This window comes from Bidens hawaiensis, unplaced genomic scaffold (assembly GCF_021521415.1).
Source record: "Bidens hawaiensis isolate Kalapana, Puna unplaced genomic scaffold, B.hawaiensis_p1.1 tig00010745_1, whole genome shotgun sequence".
NCBI lineage: Eukaryota > Viridiplantae > Streptophyta > Magnoliopsida > Asterales > Asteraceae > Bidens > Bidens hawaiensis.
The window spans coordinates 379,207-403,963 of record NW_027491825.1 but is presented as its reverse complement, the minus strand read 5'-3'; the positions used below and the strand labels follow the sequence as shown (position 1 = coordinate 403,963).

General features: G+C 34.3%; 1 protein-coding gene and 2 non-coding genes across 4 annotated transcripts; 1 reads left to right on the top strand and 2 right to left on the bottom strand.

Annotated features, from left to right (window-relative positions):
- Positions 1–292: 292 nt before the first annotated feature.
- On the top strand, positions 293–3,814 carry LOC143536232 (serine/threonine-protein kinase BSK7-like). 2 transcript variants are annotated; one of them, XM_077030274.1, is made up of 10 exons: positions 293–375; positions 466–680; positions 1,160–1,295; positions 1,376–1,509; positions 1,590–1,695; positions 2,257–2,342; positions 2,430–2,618; positions 2,702–2,854; positions 3,045–3,158; positions 3,342–3,814. In XM_077030274.1, exons 1-10 carry the CDS (start codon positions 297–299, stop codon positions 3,597–3,599), a joined length of 1,470 nt encoding a protein of 489 aa, XP_076886389.1. In that variant the 5' UTR covers positions 293–296; the 3' UTR covers positions 3,600–3,814. The 2 variants fall into 2 exon arrangements, with proteins under 2 accessions (XP_076886389.1, XP_076886388.1); XM_077030273.1 differs by having other exon boundaries at positions 2,257–2,618.
- Positions 3,815–4,234: 420 nt separating this feature from the next.
- TRNAS-GCU (transfer RNA serine (anticodon GCU)) lies at positions 4,235–4,306 on the bottom strand. Its single transcript has one exon. It is a non-coding gene; the product is annotated as a tRNA-Ser (tRNA).
- Positions 4,307–8,098: 3,792 nt separating this feature from the next.
- Positions 8,099–8,171, bottom strand: TRNAC-GCA (transfer RNA cysteine (anticodon GCA)). The gene has a single exon. It is a non-coding gene; the product is annotated as a tRNA-Cys (tRNA).
- Positions 8,172–24,757: the final 16,586 nt, after the last annotated feature.

Genomic DNA, 24,757 nt, shown 5'->3' with positions numbered 1-24,757 from the left:
TTGTGTTCTGCATGTGTAATTTAGTTGCTTGTTTTGTTAAATTTGATCAAACATGAAGTCTTTTATGGAACTAATCACATCAAAGTGATTCTGCTGCAAAAAAGCCTATGAAATTTGTCCAAGATCACTCATTTTTGTATATTTATTAGCTTAATTTAGCAAATACTCGACTGAAATTTAGAAGTGTGTGTTTAATTTGACTGATTGTTCTGATCCATTCTTTAAAATGGTTTTGAATCTTGAAATATCATAAGCATATGCAAATTCTGGTCATATTTAGGTGTTGTTTTGGCAACATGGGTTCAATTTGCACCAAGCTCGTTCCGTGTCTAGTTTCACCAAACAAGGCATCGGTTCTCGAGGATCCAAATAATGGTATGTATAAATGCGTTTCTTTAACGTTTTTTTGGGGAATTTATCCAAATAATTTGAGTTTTGAAATAAAGTTTTTTTTTTTGCAAACAGGTAATGAAGAGGAAAGCGGTAATTTGCCTGCATTCAAGGAGTTCACTTTTGAGCAGCTTAAAAATGCAACATCAGGTTATGCGGTTCAAAACATTGTATCTGAGCATGGTGAGAAGACCCCAAATATTGTATTTAAAGGGAAACTTGAGAATCAAGTGAGGATTGCAGTTAAACGTTTTAATCGTTCCGCCTGGCCTGATTCCCGACAGTTTTTGGTACGAAAAATCACTATATTTGTAGAATTTTTTTTATATATAGTGTAATTTTTGTTATAATCATTATATAAATGAACAAAACAGTAAGATAGTTTTAACATCTTTCCTTCATAAGTTGAATCCACAGAGACACCGACAGATGGCTAAAAAACTAAAAATGGTAATTTATGGTCATAAAGCATGCCTTGATAGAGGGCAAAACCGGAATTTTCATATGAATCTTTAATTCATGTTCTTTGTTAGATTCACCTTTTAGGCAAGATGGTTTTTTTCTTTATTCAAGAATGTGGATCTTAATTTTCTTTATATTGGTTGACCGTGTTAGCATGCCTGGCAATTTAACGAGCCCGTTTTGACCCGCTACCCGGCCCACTCGTCTTGCCAGGCTTACATGTGACATAAACATCATCACATTTTTTTTTAACTTTAGATTGCTCTTATCCTTCTTAATTATATGGGAATTTGTCTTTAAACAACAGGAGGAAGCAAAAGCGGTTGGTCAACTACGTAACGTGAGGCTGGCAAATCTTCTTGGTTGCTGTTGTGAAAACGATGAACGGTTACTAGTGGCTGAGTATATGCCCAATAACACACTTGCAAAACATCTTTTTCACTGTAAGTACTTTTTATTATTTTTCAAACAAAAAGAACAAGTACAGTTTTGTTTATTTATTTTATTTTTTTAATTAATTCAGGGGAATCACAACCGATGAAATGGGCAATGAGGTTACGAGTGGTGTTACATTTAGCGGAAGCTCTTGAGTATTGCATAAGTAAAGGGCGTGCTCTTTATCACGATCTCAATGCTTATAGGGTTTTGTTTGATGAGGTCAAAGTTTTAATAAAAAAAAAAGGTTTTTCTCATTATTAAATATGAAGACTGATTATTAACGCATAGGATTCTTGCAGGAAGGTAATCCTAGACTTTCGTGCTTCGGGTTGATGAAGAATAGTCGGGATGGAAAAAGTTATAGCACGAATCTCGCGTTCACTCCTCCCGAGTATTTGAGAACAGGTATATTCTTGTTGATGATATAATTTTTTGTTGTTGTTTGAATGGTTTTGATGTGAGTTTTTATAACTTACAAGTTCATTGTTTTCCCGGCCTAACAAGAATCTTGCATTTCCTATCTTCGAGTATGCAATGGTTAGTTATGTCTTGAGACGATGATAAAGTTTGACTTTTTTGGTCAAAGGGTGTTATTTTGAACTTTAACTTTGGCAATTTTTATACTTTCTTTGTTTTGATGCGAAAACACCAATTCAATGTGTACTTATACAGTTATACGTTCTTGTTACTTCAAGATTCCCAGTTATATTGTGAAAAGGATGTACTTTGACTTTTTTGGTCAACGGATGTTATTTTCAACTTTAATCTTGACAATTCTTACACGCTCATTGTTTTAATGCCAAAACAAATTCAATGTTTACTTGTACGTTCTGGTTTCCACACGTTTCCTAGTTAGATCGTGAAAAAGATGCATTGACTTTTAAAGTCAAGTCATAGGCACTGGTTTTCAACTTTAAATTACGTGAGTTTTATTTCTTATTTTTTAATTATGTTTTCGTCCCGTAGGTAGAGTAACGCCTGAAAGTGTGATATATAGCTTCGGGACTCTTTTGCTTGACCTTCTTAGCGGGAAGCACATTCCTCCGAGCCATGTAAGTACACGTCTCCACTCTTTCCTTATTTGTTTGTACTTTATAACCATGATTACATATGGTGATGTTTGGTTTATAATTTTACAGGCTCTTGACTTGATAAGAGACCGAAACCTTCAAATGCTTACGGATTCATGTTTAGAAGGACAATTTTCTAATGATGATGGAACCGAGTTGGTGCGTTTGGCTTCTCGTTGTTTGCAATATGAGCCTCGGGAACGTCCGAATTCAAAGTCACTAGTAGCTGCCTTAACCGTTCTTCAAAAAAATACCGAGGTTAGCTGACTATCTTTTGACTTAGCACAAAAAAGTTAACTTTAGTCAAATGTCTAAAATACCCTTCGATAACTTCTTTATAGGTTCCGTCACACGTCTTGATGGGGATCCCAGCCACGACTTCATTCTCGCCTCGTTCACCACTTGGTGAAGCTTGCTTGAGAACGGATTTGACTGCAATACATGAAATATTGGAAACACATTCGTACAAAGATGATGAAGGCCAAACGAATGAGGTTGGTTGATTAGTTATTAGTTATTACCATGAAGGGTTGATTGTCTAACTTTTTTGTTCTGATATCATGGGTCCCGCCCCTGCCCCCTGCGTCTCATATATGGCGGACTGCGGACTCGCAATCTTTCTTGTATTTTTTTAAATTTGAATGTGGATCTTGATTCTTATACATGTGATTTATGATACAACAGCTTTCGTTTCAAATGTGGACCGACCAAATGCAAGAGTCGTTAAACTCGAAGAAAAAGGGTGATGTGGCATTCCGGCACAAGGATATCAGTGCTGCAATAGAGTGTTATTCTCAGGTAAACGGGTTAAACGGGTCATGTTGAGGTTACATCGTTCTATATGTATCCGGACTAAACCAATTTATACAGTGCACTAACTACTTGTAAAGCAATACAACACAAGTCATGATGCACACAGGTTGACAAACATTTATTTATTTGTCAAAAAGACTAAAATACCCTTGTTTGGTTTTTTTGCAGTTCATTGAGTATGGACCAATGGTCTCACCAACCGTTTATGCTAGACGTAGTCTATGTTACCTCATGAATGACATGGCACAAGAAGCATTGAATGATGCAATGCAGGCTCAAGTGGTGTCACCTGTTTGGCACATCGCGTTATATCTACAATCTGCCTCACTTTTTGCGCTTAAAATGGAAACCGAAGCACAAGCGGCTCTCAAAGAGGGCGCAGCCCTTGAAGCCAAGAGGGCTGCAGCCACCACAAATGGCCAGTGATAAAGTTGCTGACTTATGTGTTTGACTTTAACTTGACGGTCAAACAGAGTGGAGATTTTGGTGTTTATTACTTTATTATGGTGTTAAGAGAATGAAATTGGAAAAAAGAAAAAAGTTAGCAATTTTTTGGTGAAGAAATGGGTGTAAAGCAAGATCTTGGTGTCTATTTTGTGTACAAAAAGTTAACCTTTTATTCTCGTGTTCAGTTTTTGAAACGGGTCGGTTTGGTTTGTTGCGGTTCATAATCTAAGTAGACCGAAATGATAAGTCGGGCAGGGTTTCTAGGCGGGACATAGTTTCTTTTTGTGAGAACACGTGGAATAAACCCAATCGTTCATTAAGAAATATGAATAAATTTTATTCATGTATAGAAAAAATAATTAAATAAAAACACCAATTGTGTTAGAACTAGTTAGGTCTTTGTGCTCTCCCATGGTTTGGTTCAAAACCAGAGCGGCTTGATTTGCTACAGTTGTTTTATTGAATAGACTGGGATAATCATTTTGTTGGATGTTAAAAAAAGTTATGAAAGTAGCTAAAAAGACCATTATAATAAAATATATTTTAAAAAAACATAACTAGACTAGAAAAATTAAGAACTGTTGTTGATTCTTCCTGAGAAAAAAAAAATGAAAAGGGCCCAACCAGGTTCGAACCGGTGACCTATTGATCAGCAGTCAATTGCTCTACAACTGAGCTATAGACCCCTTGTTGTGTTTTAACATGGATAGATCTATTTAATATAACAAAATAAAAAACATTAAATGGCCAACATACATAAATGGAATGTTACAATTACAAAAAAGTTACAGTACCTGTTAGTGTAAGTCCCCCGGGGCGTCGCTGATCAATACGAGATCCGCACGAGGTCTAGGAGTGCGGAATCCTCCTAGACTCGTTTATGGTGTAGAAGACGAAGAACACGATTACACACAAACAAACACACGAACAAACACAAGAACGGGATAACGAATCTGCAGATCTTTTTACTAATAACCATAACACGTTACATACCGAACATAAACAAAACACGGCCAACCCGAGGTGAGCTTTACCTCGGGCCGTCCCACACGACTCTCCCACTCGGTTTCTCTCTAGACAATTGAACTGAAACACAAAACACTCTAACTTTTTGGATTCCCAAACCTAAACAAGACACACACACACACACACACACACACACACACACACACACACACATATATATATATATATATATATATAAACAACTTCGCGGGCTTGGGCTTGGGCCAGTAGGCGAAGTTGTTCTAACTTCGCCTATGGCAGAAGTTGTTCTAACTTCGCCTATGGCGAATTTGTTATAACTTCGCCTATGGCGAAGTTGTTCTAACTTCGTCACTTCGTCTCCGCTGATTCGAATTGCATAGCGACGGTCACAAAATGCACCAACAGACTCCCCTTTGACCGTTGCTCTCAATTCTAACAAACACAAAAGATCATCTGTTACAAAACATGCACCAACAGACTCCCTCTTAACTGATGATCTTCTGTTTACTTCTTCTTGTAGGACTCGATTGCACTGTGATCTTCAAACTTGAACTTCACACATACATGCAACATCCATCATGTCTTCAACCAGCTGTGTCTGAAGCTGTCTTGTAGCTTCACAAATCTACCAATCACCCGGCGTCTTCCATATCAGATCTCCCCTTCAGTGTAAGCTTCTCCGACTATAATGATTGAGGTCTTTGACATGCATGCATCCCCGTGCCTAATTAATCATCTCAACCACTCACGTGAAGTTCTTCTAACTTCACCAACACGTGAAGTTGTGCTCCCTCCACAACTTCACCAACACGTCGGAATTGTATAGTAAGATGAGGTTCAATCTTCAACTACTCAACATCAAGTGATCAATTTCATCACAAAACCATATTGACAGAATCTAACACACATGACCATTAATTAATCCAAAGCATCTTCAATCACCAGGGATAACGATCAAGAACATAAACACTTTAATTCCCGATTAAATCCAACTTGCTCCAAAATTTTCACTTTAATAAATAAGCATCACGTTTCAGGATCCAATTCTCGAACGCCTTGAAAATAACATAAATAATATGCTCTGACCGCAATCCAGTAATGACGAAAACCTTCAGTTCAATTTGACTTTCTTCAGTTGGTCAACCTCGAACAACAATTTCTTTGCCCAAAAACACCCAAATATGTGTCAATATCCAGTTTCAATCAAAATCCCATTCACAACTTCAACTCCATATCCAGAGTTGACCCGTAAGCTGACAGCTCAGGCATGGCTTCAATAGCGAAAGAAGTTCTTTCTGATTTGAATCAAGAAAGACAATGAATTTACGAGATCTTGATCCCCTTCACTTGTGAACAACAGGGACCCATTCTGTTGATTGCTTCTCTGCCCCAGCTCTAACAAACTGTTTTTTCTTTCTCACAGAATTAGGGAAATCATTAGATTCTTCTTCCTTCTTTCGGTAATATATACTGAGATAGGCTGGGAAATCCCCCTTCGAAAGACAGGTGGCAACTTGACCTCTAAGTAAGGACAGGAACGCCCGTGCCCAATCAAACACCACAATCATGAAAAGCACCTGAACCGAGACCTAAAGCTGAACCGCTGAAGGAACCTCTTTCCGTTGTTAAAGCAAGTACGCTTTTCAAGCTTTTTCCTTACTCTTACTAAAGCAGGCACACGCAAAACTCTCTATTTGGCTTTTCACTGAAACCAATACGTCTAAACATAAGGTAGGTGCTTTCACGACTCACTAAACGGGGGATCAAAATCTTTGCGCAGTAGAGGAGTCAGACCAAGAGATACCAAGTTTCACTCGTTGACGGAACAACGTCTTCGGTCTCACAATAATCGTGTACACCTGGCCATTCAGACGAAAACTCCAAACAATTTTTTTTTTTTTTTTTTTTTAACTTCGCCCATAGTCAACTTCGCCTGAAAGTCAACTTCGCCTAAAAGTCAACTTCGCCCCTCATTAACTTCGCCTGACTATAACTTCGCCTAAAAGTCAACTTCGCCTGTCCATAACTTCGCCTGGCCATAACTTCGCCTAAACCCTAAAATTTAAGCGACAACTTCGCCTGAACCCAGTAACTTCGCCTGCGGCGGCTGTTCGGCCAAAAACGCATCAGAAACGTGCCAGTATCACCAAAACGCAGATCTCGAACCATAGCATAAGAGCCTAAGGCTCTGATACCACTTGTAAGTCCCCCCGGGGCGTCGCCGATCGATACGAGATCCGCACGATGTCTAGGAGTGCGGAATCCTCCTAGACTCGTTTAATGGTGTAGAAGACGAAGAACACGATTACACATAAACAAACACACGAACAAACACACGAATGGAATAAACGAATCTGCAGATCTTTTATATAATAACCACCACGTTACAAATTAAACACGAAAACAAATGACACGGCCGACCCGAGGTGAGCTCTACCTCGGGCCGTCCCACACGACTCTCCCTCTCGGTTTCTCTCTAGACAATTGAACTGAAACACAAAACACTCTAACTTTTTGGATTCCCAAACCTAAACAAGACACACACATATATATATATATATATATATATATATATATATATATATAAACAACTTCGCGGGCTTGGGCTTGGGCCAGTAGGCGAAGTTGTTCTAACTTCGCCTATGGCGAAGTTGTTCTAACTTCGTCACTTCGTCTCCGCTGATTCGAATTGCATAGCGACGGTCACAAAATGCACCAACAGTTAGCAAACTTGATCAAACAATACAAAACCAATAACTCAATAATTAATCAGTAAGTTTACTGAGATCTTGATAATTGTGGAAGATTATCAACACCACCATAATAGAAATGAACCAAAAGGTTAATAAACCGGAAAACATGAGAAATCCGTTTGTTAAGAAGTTCCGAACGAAATCAAAAGTTGATTATTTGAGGATGATACTTGTTTGTTTTAAGACCAAACCGCGAGCTTGTTTCCGACAAACCTTGATTGTTTACTAACGAACCTCGATGAAGGTTAACATTTTTTTTTTCTGGAGCGTACATTGAAAAGAATTCCAACGCGCATATCCTTGGTGAGAAGGAATACACAAGTTAGTAGTTTAGGAGGAGTGTAGCCGCTTGATGTAAATGGCCTCCCTTGTTCGCCTTTTCGATCGAAGACATAATGGAATGCTACACTATTGACAACCTTAGTGACACCCAAAAGAAGCTAATAAAAGCCATTTTTTTCAAAACAACGAGTATATGGAAAGGAAGGAATAACAAGGTGTTCAACGACATTGCAATCTCGACTAAGATGGTAGAAGACGTGAAGGTTCTCTGTTTATAGTGAGTTAACTCGAGTTGAATAAAGAAAAGTATTGATTGGGAACAATAGTGGACTTTTAATGTTTTTGAACTTGTAAGCATATGGTTTTGTGGTTGTTGGGCTGCCTGGCTTATTGTTAGGTTCTTGTGTACTGATAAAATTTCTCCATCCAAAAAAAAAATTAATAAAAAAAATTAAAAGGGGCCCAATGGGGTTCGAACCGGTAACCTATTGATCTGCAGTCAATTGCTCTACCACTGAGCTATGGCCCCCTTGTTGTATATACTCAGTATTAAATAATTTATTACTTTTACAAAACCTTCAAAAAGAGAACAAATCAATGCATTCACTTGTTGCAAAGATTGAAGTACATGACAGCCCAACAGGGCATACAATAAGTCAATAGTATACACACATACTAGAGTACAAACCATCAATGCATGAAAAGTCTCACCACTTTTTAAAATGTACAATCATCAATGCACCAATATCACATAATAAGGCTTAGCAAGTATTTTAGAAATTGGTTTCATGCATACATAAATAACTTATAGAGTACAATTTGCGTTATTGTCAACCAATGAATACGTCAGTCCCGTCAAGTTTGTTTGTCTGACACAATTTACAAAGTCATGTTATGTTCGAGCTCAACTTGGCAACCTGTGAACACAAATTACATCACATTCAACAACAGACCGCACATTCAACAATACACTAGCAACAACATGTCTAAATAAAAACCACCGTATGCTACATTGCTGATCATGAACGTTGTCGGCTATGATGTTTTTACATTTCTCCATAGTGTTTGTTTCTTTTTTTTTTTTGAACTGTGAAAAAAAAGACTTATGGGTTCCATTTTCAAATTTGAATTAACGTGCGTATGGTTATATTGAATCATAATTCCAGAGCGTATAGAACACAGGCGATAGTTATAAAGACTTACACGTTGAGTGATTTCGCAGCAGCTTTGGAAGCCCGAAAGTCTGGAGTCTGGATAACCTTTAAGATAACACAAATAACAATATTTTGCATATCGGCATGTTGACCAAAAATGTAATAATATATATTGTGTAATGAGAAACTTCAAAATTCGCATTTTAGAATTTGCCTGCAGATTTACGGTTTCCATTTTCAAATTACAGATTTTTGAAAGCCAAAACGTGTGTCTAAATTTGGAGCTTGATAATTTGAGAGCACTATTATGGGTCTAGCTAAACAAACAAGACCATGCACGAGTAGTAGTTGAGTACTGTAACAACTCGGGTTTTTCCAAACTTATATAACCCGACCCGTTTTTATGTTCGGGAATTTATCTCGTTTATCGAGTAATTTCTAATTTATTTTTATTGCTTATTATATTTATTAAATATAAAATAACTTTGAAAGATTTACATTTATAACCCAAAACCATACTTTAATACATTTTAGAATCCACAATTGTAGTTGAGGGACCAAACTGTAAATTATTTAATAGATTTTATATTCATCTTAAACCGTAACCCATTTACCCATATCCTATACCCAAACCCAATAATCAGACGTAACCCGTATTCATTTAACGAACCCGCTACCCGTTTGATTATCTTGGACCACAATTCTCGCCTCAATCATGGAAATCAAATCAAATTATAGGTTATACATACCATATGCAGCCAAATTGACAGTTAAATCTTGTTAATTCGATATTAAACGATTCGCGATTTCCTTATTTACGTGGCCAACCTTAAACTTGATTCATAATACATATAATCGTTCATACAAATTCAATTAAACGCGTATACACAATCCCTTAACCCTAGCCGTCATTTACCCTCAGTTTAATTTAATTATTATCGCAATTAATGTCGTGCTCTTAAGCTTGTTTATGCTGGCCCTGTTGCTCCAGTTACATCATCATCGAACATCGTATAAGGTAATTGATTATACCATCTTGGTCGCCGTTGATCGTAGATCGATAACCCTATGGTTAATTGTTCTATAGTTGGTTAGGGTGCGGGAGGGCTCAGGTTCGAATCCCTCAAGCCGCATTTTTGTTTGTTTTAATTATTTTTGAGGTATTATAGTTAAACCCTTAAATTAACTAATATTATAAATATTAAACAAACGTCTTTTCTAAATCCTTGGTAAGAAAACCATATTTATATATATGTATGAATATGTATTATGTATAAAATTGATTTTAATAAGATCTTAATTTAAAATACACATATTTAATATAATCTTGTTTATTAATGTATAAAAAAAACTATTTTAAGAATTTTATAAAACTTTGATCATAAACTAATAAATCCAAGTAATATTAAACTTTCGTTAGAACGCACCCGATCATCAAATCTCGAACGTCTATCTAGTTTAAGATTCATTGTTGAAATCATAAGTTATTTAAATTCGTTTCCCTAATTTTTTCGTTAATAGGACGTCTCGTCAATATTCCTTGAAGAGTTGATCTATCATTCACATTCTTATTATATTGTTTTCCTCGTTTGCTCGTCTGTTAAGGTGAGTACCACATTCCCCCCTTTTTACTCATTTTATCACTTTTGGGGACATATGCGTAACTTAGTATATTTTCACATTTATCTATACACAAAATTGCAACCGTTTGTCTTATGTGTTAACTAATCTCATGCCATACTTGTTATATGTTTATGTGCTCAATGTGAACCGCATTCGGAGAGGTCCAGCATAATCTCAGAAAGTAGTATGATCATACGCTAGTCGATTTAGCCTGGTGCTTTTCGACATCTCATTTTATTTGCTCATTGGTTGATTTGTTAATCTCATATGACTCGTTGCAGCTACGTATTTTATTATATATGTATAACTGAACTGGTGTGTTGCTTACCCAACCTCGTGTTGACAAACTAAATTATTTTTGTGACATTCGTCAAAAATTCAAATCTCGATTTGTATTCGTGTTGTAAACTTTTATTATGCAAACCCGACTCAACATTTTGTTTCCTTATTTAATTATTATATAATATTATCATATACCTCGATCATCAATAAATCGATGTTTGTCATGTTTTAATGTCGTTAAGAATAACATAAGGGGTAATACTTGTCATTTCTGAATCTATATTATCATTTCTTAAGTTTTAAAACCCTTTCATAAAACAATTAGAACTTGGAGGACCTTTTGTGTAAATATGTATTTATAAACCTAAACAAAACCCTAGTCTTAACAATTATCACCCCCATCTCTTTCTCTCTTATACCAGCCGCCACCCTTAAGCCGTTTTCCGACGACGACGGTCCAGCGACACCCCACCACCTCCGAACACCACCCACCACCTCCACCGCAGCCATCACTCCAGCCCCACCGCACCACCACCACTACAAACCCACAGCCACCCCTTTCTCCCTCTTCCTCGAACCGGTTTCCCGGCGACCGGAAGGCCGCCGTGCCACTCCGCCGTCTCTCCCTCTCTTCAATCTCTCACTCTCTCTCTCCCCGTCATTCTCTCTCTCTCTCTCTCACGGCTTTTCCACTCTCTCTCTAGCTCTCTCCGACAACTCTTGCTCGGCTCCGACAAACCGTTCTCGGCCAAACATCGTTTGTAGGTAAATTAATTTGGGGTTTGGTATTGTTAATTTTCATATATCGATTTGTCGGAATTAGATTGTTAATAATTGGTTTGGTAGTATCGATTATGTTTTTGGTCAAATACTTTGAAACTAATCGGGTTTGCGTTGTTGGTATGAATTGGGTAAAAGATGAACACCCGGGAAATGGATATAATAAGTTATTGGGTTTAATTATTTTGGTTCGGTTTGGTTGGTACGTTTATTAAATTAGAGGTCTCGGATTCGGGTCATCCTAAATCGGTTTTTGGTATTGTTTCTTGTTATACTTAATAAATTTATTATTACTATTAGTATTAACATAAATACGTAAAGATTATTATTATTATTAACTATATTATTATTATTATTATCGTTATTATTATTAACTAGATTATATTATTATTATTAACTAGATTGTTATTATTCTAATTATTATTATTATTATTATTATTATTAACAAGATAATTATTAGTATTATCATTATTATTATTAACAATATTATTAATATTATTATTATTATTACTATTATCTTTTAACAAAACTATTATTATTATCATTATTATTATAAATATTAAAGTTGTTATTAATATTATTATTATCTTCATATTATTATCATTAATTATTAGCAATAATATCACTATAGTTATATTATGAATTCGTTTAGAAATCAATCCGACATCGTGTATAATATCATTATTTACTATCAATATTATTTATTATTATTATTATTATTATTATCAACAACGTCTTAATTAATACTAAGATCTTTATTCTTTAACTATTATTATTAGTATTATTAATAATAATTATGGTTATTATTTTTACGTCATATCTTACATATCTATATATATATATGAAACATTTCTTTTTTAAAATTATCATTATCATTATTATCATCATCATAAATAATATTATTATAAGCTTCATTATAAATTCATTTTCATAAAAACCGAACTCTTGATTTAAAACCGTATTGCTTATATTTAATATTGGTTAGTTATTTAAAAGCCCAATAAAGTAATATTATTTTTATTTTAATTGTCATTTAAGTACGAGTCCCTAACCATTAACAAATTAACCGATAATCCGATTTACAACCGAACCTTCTCGTCCAATGTTTCCAATATAGTTTCATTATGGTTTCAAGTTCATTAATATATATTACGTTATTTATTTTAGCTAAGGTGTTTATCGTTTCAAGTCGGATCTGTTCGTTTACCGTTCGAGCTTCATTTATTTGTCTATTTAGTTCTCGGTTCATCAATCGAGGTGAGTACTTTCATACCACTTTTTCCATCTTTCTTTTGGGGTGACATTTCATACTTATCAAACTAAATGCTTTATTTACTTGAATCTTAAACCCACAAACGTGATTGTATACTTTACTTAAATAATTGCTTGATTTGGTGTTCTATGCTTACATGCTATGTGCCTATGTGTTTATCGCTTTCAGTCATGGGGAAGTCTATAAATCCGTGATCTATCTGGTATTCTCTTATAGCACGGTGTCGTTAATGTAATGCAATTAACGATGTTCTATTAAATCCTAGACTACTTGGCAACCCCTTGTAGCTAGGTGGCGCTAACGTAATTTTATTAGCGATTGTCAATTTATCCGAGTTGTTGCTTTTATTTATTGTTTTGTATACAATTTTTGTGGCTTTTTACACTATATACTTGTATGCTCAAACTTATGAATTGCTCACCAACCTTTGTGTTGACAAACTTTATTTTATGAAATGTTACAGGTTTGACTTTTGTTGACTCGAGGACTGGATGAAAACGTTACCAAGACCATTAGGGTATTAGTGAAACAAACAATATGATATTTACTTGTATTCAAATTGTTTGTGTGAACGAGATGTGTTGATTATTGATTTATGAAATAAATGAGTTGATTAAATATTGTCACTTTAAATAGTGTCTTGTGTATTTGTCCAATCACGTTGCACCCCGACATGTTCCGTCACCTTTGGTCGGGGTGTGACAGATTGGTATCAGAGCCACAAGACTATAGGATAGGTGGTTAGATGTAACGACCTAGTATAGTCTTTACTTTAGGGTCCTTATACGTGTTGCCTATACGTGTTTACCCTACTTGATTGTTCAATACACTTGTTTATTTATATACTTATTTATTTTATCAAATCATAAATATACACATGCACACACTCTCATAGAACTCCAAGGTATCCTTACCTTAAAACGCAAAAACGTTATATTTTTTTATTGTGTTTTATGGATCACGAGCTTAACTTGGACCCCGTTGTTTCAAATCTCCTTAAAGATTGTCTCATATGAGATGACCACTTTATGTAGTCGAATGCGAGCGTTCCGTTCGCCATCCTTATTTTCGGTGTTAAAACAATAGAACTACGGTGGTTCTTGGACTAGTGTTTTGACATGACGTTGTATTCCGATTTATTATTTTTGTTACAATCGTTATTTGAGTCGAAAACATGAAAAAGCGCGGTGGTACGTGCACATGTTTAGACTCCAACAAGGTAATTTTGTAAAAAGGTTTTAGGGTCGGAATATCAAGCCATGGTGGTTCATGCACGATTTTTTCCGACTTTAAATCTTAAAGCATTATTATTAGGTTTCAAGAATTTAAACCATTTTTCATTCATTTTGTTATAAATTCTTATCACAAGTCTTCATTTATGAATGTTATGTTTTTACTTATTGTTAATAATTCTTTTATATTTCGATTTTATATGGTAGAGTTTTACACCAATTTTCTCATTTTGATTTCACAAGAATTTTTTTTATTGCAATTTCGTTCATTAAAATCTCTTCGTTATAAAAAGGAAAATAAATAAATATATGTATATATAGAGTTTGATCGATACATAATAATTTTTAATATGCCATTTATTTTCATTAAGACGAGTTACAAACGAAAATCTTATTTTATAGAGTTTATCATATTAAGAAGGTTTTATGATAAATTTCACCTCAACTTTTCAAGTAAATTTCTTATTGAATAAACCTTAGATTGTCCTTAAAGTCCTTGTACAAAATTTTATAAAATTTTATTTTTATAACTATTCCGTTTATTTTGAACGATCCTTTCACAATATTAATTATTTAAACTTTTCATGACGTTTTAATTATATTACATAATACCCATGGTAGAATTCTCATTACCTAAATCTATTTTACAACAACTTTCATTATGCATTTTTGCTTCATTATAAATTTTCACCAATAAAACTTGCATCTTATGATACAACTCGTTTTAAATTTCTTATGGTAGTTTCGCTTTGATTTTTCAAGAAAATTCGCAAACTTATAGCTTGTAACTTCCTTGAAATCCTCACGCAAAACTTCATAGAAATTTTATTTTAAAGACAAAAAAAAATCGTTTACTTGTGATTTCTCGATTTACAATGCCGGTCATTTTAACTTACCATGGTATTTTCGTTACGCAATATTAAATAATGAACTTGGTAAAAAAAATTTTTTATTTCCGCAACTTTGTTTTGCCAAAGACGACATTCATCATTTAATATTGAAACCTCATAACAAATTTTGACATTCAATTTATGTATTTTAAATTTCCTCATAAGCAAAAATAAAAAAAATTATTGTAATCTTTATAAAAAAAAAATTTTGTGTGGTTCACACGCTCGGATCTCAAAAATTCTATTTATATAATATATATATTCATATATATATATATATATATATATATATATATTAACTTGTAATTTTAATTATCAAAATTTTCATGGACATTTCAAACATTATTTATAAATTATGATATTTTCAATTTAATACCTACTATTAGTCAAAATTTCCCTAAATGCAACCACAAATTCCCAAACGCCCGTGTCCCATCTCAAACTACCACCCTAAATCAAACCACCCTTCCATTTCAAAAGTTTTCCCACGCACTTAACTCTCTCCTCAATATGAACGAAACCTAACACATCAACGTTATATCCTTATCAACTCAAACCCCATGCAAAATCCAAGATGTACAACATTAAGCCAACAAAAGGCCTTAAATACCGACACTCCCACGCCACGAAAACCTATCAAGCCATTCACCATCCTAATATTTCGAAGACACCGACAAACACACCCACGAGTGCTTTGTACATATACAAACCAAAGTTTACCCAACTATGACTCAAGACCCTTTAACCCATGCTACGTCGAGTCACAAACCATATTGCCACAACGTTTCCCATTCAACCATAGAGTTTGATATCAAAATAGCAACCCAAACACTCATTACAAAATACATGTATAAACCAAATCTCAACCCAAACTAGCCAAGATCAAAATTATCCAACCCATCAACTTAACCTGAGCTTAAATAAGCCAAACCTCACCTATTAGCCCAACCACTATTCACACAAGCATCCAAGCCTAAACCACTCAAACAAACTAAACTCAACAAACCACATAAATCCAACTCAAGAAAAACCAACTATGCAAGCCAACCGAAACATACTCACTCTTCACCAAATTTCCAAACCATTCACCATCCGAAGCCTAAAACCTCTCCATACACACGCAAGCTTCGCTTTACCCTTAATTTTTTTTATTTTTTATTTTTATATATATATATATATATATATATATATATATATATATGTATACCTACATACAACTAGTGTATTTATAACAACCTCATGTGTTCAAATAATCACTTATAGATTATAAACTCTTTCAAGATTAACGGTTTACATGTTATGTCCATATTTTATTAATTATCTTTGTAAAATGTAATATTGTCATGACAACAAAATTTGATTATGAGGATTTGTTTTCAAAGAGATTATGTGTATAATTTCAAGATTTTAAATATTGTCACCTAAGGTGATAAATCTCTTAATAACTTTATAAATACGAGGTTTCATTTAGAATGTTGAATGCGGGATTTATTTAGTAATAAATTACAACTTTCACCATATTGCATAAACTCCATGACCATGGTTTTGCAAATCTTTTGGGACGCGTTTACAAATATTTTATATTGTAACACAAATTTTTGCTCAATAACAATTTACGCAAACTATTACTTCTTATTATCGCAAGCATAATTTTAAAAATATTTTTCATCACAACCGCTTATTGTATACAAATTCCTTAAACAACTTGGTTTACAAGATTCACATTTGGTAATGATTTAAATGTTTCTCTAGCTACGCGTTACTGCGAGGTTATATTATTATTATATTTCATTTTATGGGAACGAATGAACGGTTTTACTTAAAGACTTCATTTTTTTCTTAAATTTCATCCTATACGCTATGCGATTTACATATTTAGTTATTAATTCGAGTCACACGATTATTTTGATTTTTCTTCTCATTTGATGAGATGTTTCGATGACAATATTATGCACATGAGATTTCATTTTTTTGTTTTGAATTTTCATGACCAAATGCAAACTATTCAATGACAATTTGTGTAATACTTTCAAAACCTTAACTTCGTTGAAAATTTCATTTATCTTTTAAACGATATTTTCATGACTATGTTATTTATATTTGAGCATTTATGTAAACACGATTCTATATACATTACTCTATATCATTTCATCTAATCTATTAACGGCCTATGTGTGGTTGTCTACAAGTTTTGGCACTATTAGAAACCGTTATTATAATGACGATTATATAAATGGTTTCACGATAGTGGCCGTATTCACGTTTTATCACATTTCATCGATTGTTTTGGTTGTTTACTAAATGCTATTTTACTTATATTGATGCACGTATGCGTCACCCCAAAGAAACTCACCTCATTCTCGTGATTTCACGCAATCGTAATCCTAATTACTTATAACCTCAAGTTTGTTCACGTATGAAACTCATCGTACGCTATTATTAATTGTAACGTTGTTTACCCCGACCTTATGTACTCACTTTTGGGTTTCTCATTTACACCTATATATAAGTGCTTTTATTATGTTTCTCATTTGTAGCGTTTTTTCGAGTCATGCAAGGATTTGACGTTACTCTTTTGCTTAAAAATTTGTTCACGCAATTATCTTACTAAAGACAATATTCGTTAATAATTACTTTTTCTTTAAGTTTATTTTAATTTCGGGACGAAATTTCTAAAAAGTTGGGAATACTGTGACATTCGTCAAAAATTCAAGAATCTCGATTTGTATTCGTGTTGTAAACTTTTATTATGCAAACCCGACTCAACATTTTGTTTCCTTATTTAATTATTATATAATATTATTATATACCTCTATCATCAATAAATCGATGTTTGTCATGTTATAATGTCGTTCAGAAAAACATAAGGGGTAATACTTGTCATGTAAGGCCCCGTCACCGGTAACCCTACTTTCTTGTTGGATTTACTCATAAACGCAGTTCTAAATATCAGAGTTAATTAAAACATTCGCGGAATTTAAAAACTTTCATAAAACATTTCATAACAAAACACGTCTTGTCTTAAAACATCATTTTGTCTTTCAAAATAAACGAAACATTAAACTTAAGCGTCTTGAGTCTTTCGATGCCAGCCTCTTATTCAGTGCCACGTGTCTCCTCAAGCGAGCTGCCTCATCCTACTCACCTGCGTGCATACTAAAAGTCAGCTACGCTGAGTGAGTTCTAGTTAATCATACACTATACAATACACATAAACTTATATTCTTTCATTCATACTTTCATTCATACTTTCATACTTTCATTCATACCTTCATTCATACTTCCATTCATACTTTCATACTTTCATACTTTCATTCATATTTTCTTTACATACATAATCCTACGTTTTAAAGAGCCTTTCGCCCTATAACCTCACAGATATTATAAGGGTCTGGTCCCTAACATCACAGATATTATAAGGGTCTGGTCCCTAACATCACAGATATTATAAGGGTCTGGTCCCTAACATCACAGATATTATAAGGGTCTGGTCCCTAACATCACAGATATTATAAGGGTCTGGTCCCTAGTTCTCGAATATTAGTAGGGTTCGATTCCCTCTTCGTTACCATACAACCATACATCATACCTCGAGTATTATTAGGGCTCGGTACCCTTTTCGTAACCATACAACCATACAACCGTCTTTTCCTTCTTTTATTAACTTTATTACATTCATACACATAAGCATACATATCATACTTACCTTATACATAGAGTTACAACCTGACGGTACGTGCAATATCCGAAGATCGTTCACGTACTATCAAGCAATCATTCATACATATCACATATATCACATATGGCATACACTTATCACTTAGGATAAATGTATTAACAACACATCGAGTATGCACACAGCCCCGAAAACATAACAAGGAATGGGGCTAGAAACTCACCTGAACACGGTTACGTTCACCGTTAATCGTAATCCCTTTCTTCAGTTGTGCACGGCTGACTGTATAACAAGTATACGCATCAATTAACTATCACTTCTCATATTGCATTTCTATCTTTATATGACCCACAACGAACGGGGGTCCGGGGGCAGCGCCCCTGGCAGCGGGGTCTAGGGGCGGCAGCCCCTAGCAGGGTCCAAGGGGCAGAGCCCCTGGCTGGGGTCGAGCTGCCAGGTCAGCTTGGAAAAATTTTATTTCCATTAACTGTCTTAACACATTTTTCATTAGGTTTTTAATTTATTTCCTAATCGAACTTGACTTTAAGCGAAGTTAAACCTTAGGCGAACTTAGCTTTAAGCGAAGTTAAACCTTAAGCGAACTTAGCTTTAGGCGAAGTTATCAGTTAGGCGAACTTGGCCGTAAGCGAAGTTATCAATTAGGCGAACTTGGCCTCAGGCGAAGTTACCAGTTAGGCGAACTTGGCCGTAAGCGAAGTTATCAATTAGGCGAACTTGGCCTCAGGCGAAGTTACCAGTTAGGCGAACTTGGCCGTAAGCGAAGTTATCAATTAGGCGAACTTGGCCTCAGGCGAAGTTACCAGTTAGGCGAACTTGGCCGTAAGCGAAGTTATCAATTAGGCGAACTTGGCATCAGGCGAAGTTACCAGTTAGGCGAACTTGGCCGTATGCGAAGTTATCAATTAGGCGAACTTGGCCTCAGGCGAAGTTATCGCTTTGAAGGCGAAGTTATCGCTTTGAAGGCGAAGTTGCCCAGTTCAGCCGCTGTTTGGTTTCTATCAAGCATTTTTGGCGATTTTAACACCCTTGTTATGGTTCGACATCACCCACTACGCTCCCCAACCGTTTTCGGTCGTATAAACACTATAAAGCTTGGATCTTTAAACTTCAAAGATCAAGAATCATACATTTTTGTGCTTGTTTGGATCTCGTTTAACTTGTTTAATCACAACTAATCGCTCACACTCTCTCGGATCTCGCTCGTTCCTCTCCCTCGGCCGCCGGCGGTGTGAGTGGTGTGGGTGTGTTTTGGAGAGTTAGAGAATAAGATGGAATGTGTGATGTTTTAGGGTTTAGGGGATATTTATATCCCTTAAGCCCATGAACCTAAGACCCATTCTCATTTAACCCATCTCAATTAATCTAAGTCCATGATCCGCTCCTTACTCGATATTAAATAATCAATAACGCGAAATCACTAAACATAACTTTCTTTATTCAACCTTAAAATTTTAGGATGTTACATGTCATTTCTGAATCTATATTATCATTTCTTAAGTTTTAAAACCCTTTCATAAAACATTTAGAACTTGGAGGACCTTTTGTGTAAATATGTATTTATAAACCTAAACAAAACCCTAGTCTTAACACTTATCACCCCCATCTCTTTCTCTCTTATACCAGCCGCCACCCTTGAGCCGTTTTCCGGCGAAGACGGTCCGGCGACGGCGGTCCGGCGACACCCCACCACCTCCGAACACCACCCACCACCTCCACCGCAGCCATCACTCCAGCCCCACCGCACCACCACCACTACAAACCCACAGCCACCCCTTTCTCCCTATTCCTCGGACCGGTTTCCCGGCGACCGGAAGGCCGCCGTGCCACTCCGCGTCTCTCCCTCTTGTCATTCTCTCTCTCTCTCTCCCCGTCATTCTCTCTCTATCCCTCTCCGGCTTCTCTCTCACGGCTTTTCCACTCTCTCTTTAGCTTTCTCCGACAACTCTTGCTCGGCTCCGACAAACCTTTCTCGGCCAAACATCATTTGTAGGTAAATTAATATTGGGGTTTGGTATTGTTAATTTTCATATATCGATTTGTCGGAATTAGATTGTTAATAATTGGTTTGGTAGTATCGGTTATGTTTTTGGTCAAATACTTTGAAACTAATCGGGTTTGCGTTGTTGGTATGAATTGGGTAAAAGATGAACACCCGGGAAATGGATATAATAAGTTCTTGGGTTTAATTATTTTGGTTCGCTTTGGTTGGTACGTTTATTAAATTAGAGGTCTCGGATTCGGATCATCCTAGATCGGTTTTTGGTAATGTTTCTTGTTATACTTAATAAATTTATTATTACTATTAGTATTAACATAAATACGTAAAGATTATTATTATTAACTATATTATTATTATTATCATTATTATTATTAACTAGATTATATTATTATTATTATCATTATCATTATTAACTAGATTGTTATTATTTTAATTATTATTATTATTATTAAGATAATTATTAGTATTATCATTATTATTATTAACAAGATTATTAATATTATTATTATTACTATTATCTTTTAACAAAACTATTATTATTATTATAAATATTAAAGTTGTTATTAATATTATTATTATCTTCATATTATTATCATTAATTACTAGCAATAATATTATTATAGTTATATTATGAATTCGTTTAGAAATCAATCCGACATCGAGTATAATATCATTATTTACTATCAATATTATTTATTATTATTATTATTATCAACAACATCTTAATTAATACTAAGATCTTTATTTTTTAACTATTATTATTAGTATTATTAATAATAATTACGGTTATTATTTTTAACGTAATATCTTACATATATATATATATATATATATATGAAACATTTATTTTTTAAAATTATCATTATCATTATTATCATCATCATAAATAATATTATTATAAGCTTCATTATAAATTCATTTTCATAAAAACCGAACTCTTGATTTAAAACCATCTTGCTTATATTTAATATTGGTTAGTTATTTAAAAGCCCAATAAAATAATATTATTTTTATTTTAATTGTCATTTAAGTACGAGTCCCTAACAATTAACAAATTAACCGTAATCCGATTTACAATCGAACCTTCTCGTCCAATGTTTCCAATATAGTTTCATTATGGTTTCAAGTTCATTAATATATATTACGTTATTTATTTTAGCTAAGGTGTTTATCGTTTCAAGTCGGATCTGTTCGTTTACCATTCGAGCTTCATTTATTTATCTATTTAGTTCTCGATTTATCAATCGAGGTGAGTACTTTCATACCCCTTTTTCCATCTTTCATTTTGGGGTGACATTTCATACTTATCAAACTAAATGCTTTATTTACTTGAATCTTAAACCCACAAACGTGATTGTATACTTTACTTAAATAATTGCTTGATTTGGTGTTCTATGCTTACATGCTATGTGCCTATGTGTTTATCGCTTTCAGTCATGGGGAAGTCTATAAATCCGTGATCTATCTGGTATTCTCTTATAGCACGGTGTCGTTAACGTAATGCAATTAACGATATTCTATTAAATCCTAGACTACTTGGCAACCCCTTGTAGCTAGGTGGCGCTAACGTAATTCTATTAGCGATTATCAATTTATCCGAGTTGTTGCTTTTTTTTATTGTTTTGTATACAAGTTTTGTGGCTTTTTACACTATATACTTGTATGCTCTGTCACACCCCGACCAAAGGCGGCGGAACATGCCGGGGTGCAACGATTGCTCATAAGCGCATGACACTATTTAAAGAGACAATATTTAACAAACTCATTTCATTTCACAACATCGAAAATGTCACATAACTAAATATTCATAACTCAAATACAACAAAATATAGCAAATCAAATATTGTTCTTTTTTGCTAATATCCTAACGGTATTTGTGATGTTTTCTTCACCGAACTCCATAATCAACCTAGATGCAAACCTGTAATATTTCATAAAATAAAGTTTATCAACACAAAGGTTGGTGAGCAATTCATAAGTTTGAACAATAGATATATAGTATGAAAAGCCACAAAACCATAAATAATAGCTATAAACTTGGATAAATAGTTATCGCTAACAAGTTAGCGACACCCAACTATAAGGGGTTGCCAAATAGTTTAGGATTTTATAGTTATCGTTAATTGCATTACGTTAACGACACCTTGCCATGAGGGGTTGCCAAATGGTCTAGGATTTATAGTTCCACCATCCAAAAGCGATAAACACATAGTCAAATAAGCATAGAACACCAAATCGAGCAAGTATTCAAGTAAGGTATACAACAACGTTTGTGGTTTAAGACCCAATTATAAAACATTTAGTTTAGATAAGTTGAAATGTCACCCCCAAAATAGAAGATAGAAAACGGGGTATGAAGTTACTCACGTTCAAGTAATAAACTTGAAAGATTGATTATTTGGTGATTTGCCGGAACGACGAGTTTAACGTATGAAGCCTAAATAAAAGAAAGTCTTGGATTTAGAAAGGTTGTCTTGAAGATCTTTAAATAAAATAATTGTAGCAAAAACTAATCAATTAAAGTTCAAGGTTTAAAATGTAACTATTTAAGAATTTATAATAATAACCCTTTTAAAAAATGTAAGTTTGCTCAAAACCGGGTTAAAGTATCTAACCTTAATATTTACTTAACCAATGTTAAGTAATAAGGTGGGGAAAATGCTAAAATGCAAGTTCCATTAGGCTAAAGATACTAAAACGGGTTTTTAACGAGTGTTCGGGTTGTCGGTTCGGGTCTTGACAAATGGTCGAACCCAAAGTCAACTTTCCAAAATATTAATTGTTATGAGATAACTCATTAAAACATACTAACACTTAACCAAGTACGTAGATCTATTGTTTAGAACTAACAACGCACGTTAAGCGAGTGTTCGGTTTTGTCGGTCCAAACTATGTTATGAGATCAAGTTGGATCCAACTATTCCAAGTACTTAAGAAAAATAATTAAAATCAGTTTGTAAACTATTTTTTAAAGAAATATACAAGTCTTGATAACTAAAAACACACTTGTGTGTCTTAAGCGAGTAAAAGTCGGTATAGTTCGGTCTCCATCTCACAAATAGTTCATAGATGGTTTCTACATGCCCAAATATCATAGAACTTGTATATTGGTTTATAAATGAAGAAAACTTAAATTTTACAACAAAAAAAGTTAACTACAAGTCTTTTAAGCAAAAGTTTCGGTTTAGTTCGGTTTCCATCTCCCAACGAGTTCATAGATGGATTCCATATGCTTAATATCAAAGAACTTGTAAAAATGATTTTTGAAACTAAAATCTAGCAATAAACATGTTTAAACAACTATTTTAACAAAACTAGTAAACAAAAGTTCGGTTTCCGGTTTGGACTAGTTTCGGTTAAACCGAGGTTAGTCTTATACAAACCCACACCATGGAACTTGTAAATAAGATGAACAAACTAAAGGGTTAGAAGTTAGTCATAACTGATATGTATAATAAGTTATGTGTGTGTAAATATATATCAAGAACACGAAGTACTCCATGAAGCCTTGCCTTATGACATTCGAAACTTAACCAACCAAAGTCGGTGAAGTAACAAATAAAGGAAACAAGGGGTGTGTATTATATATATGTTGTACCACCATATTCAAGAGTTAGTAATGTTAGATGAACAAGTTAGAATGAAAGACTATAGTTAGTTTGACTTGAGAAGTCAAAACTTCAAAAATACATAAGAAATAACAACCTTGAATCTATGGAGTTTGAGCGAGTTTTTTGGAGATGTAGCAAGAGTAAAATGAAGAAGATGGGTGTGTATATATAGGGAAGGAGTGAAGGGTTGGGTATAAAGATTCTTTTATGGTTTGCATAAAAATGGGTATGTTTAAATGGTCAAACAATGCATAATATAAAAAAAACAATATTTTATATATTTTATATATTTTAAATGACAAGATCCAATATTTTATATATTTGAAATGTTCGGGTTACAAACGGGTCGGGTTTACATAACAAAAGTGACCCGAAATTGACGAATGTCACAGTATTCCCTACTTTAGGAAATTTCGTCCCGAAATTAAGATGAAGACGACGATGCAAACAAATGTGGATACTTCTCTTTCATTGCATCTTCTCACTCCCCAGTAAACTCCGCGCCACGCCGTGATTCCCAACGAACTTTTACTAACCGAATACGACTAATTTGGTTTTCTTCTCGTTGCGATCC

Excerpts from the sequence above, each read along its gene's own strand:
- LOC143536232 (XM_077030273.1), top strand. The coding sequence starts at position 297 with ATGGGTTCAATTTGCACCAAGCTCGTTCCGTGTCTAGTTTCACCAAAC. Across the intron at positions 681-1,159 it reads CTGATTCCCGACAGTTTTTG|GAGGAAGCAAAAGCGGTTGG; the intron begins GTACGAAAAATC and ends TTTAAACAACAG. Across the intron at positions 3,159-3,341 it reads CAATAGAGTGTTATTCTCAG|TTCATTGAGTATGGACCAAT; the intron begins GTAAACGGGTTA and ends GTTTTTTTGCAG.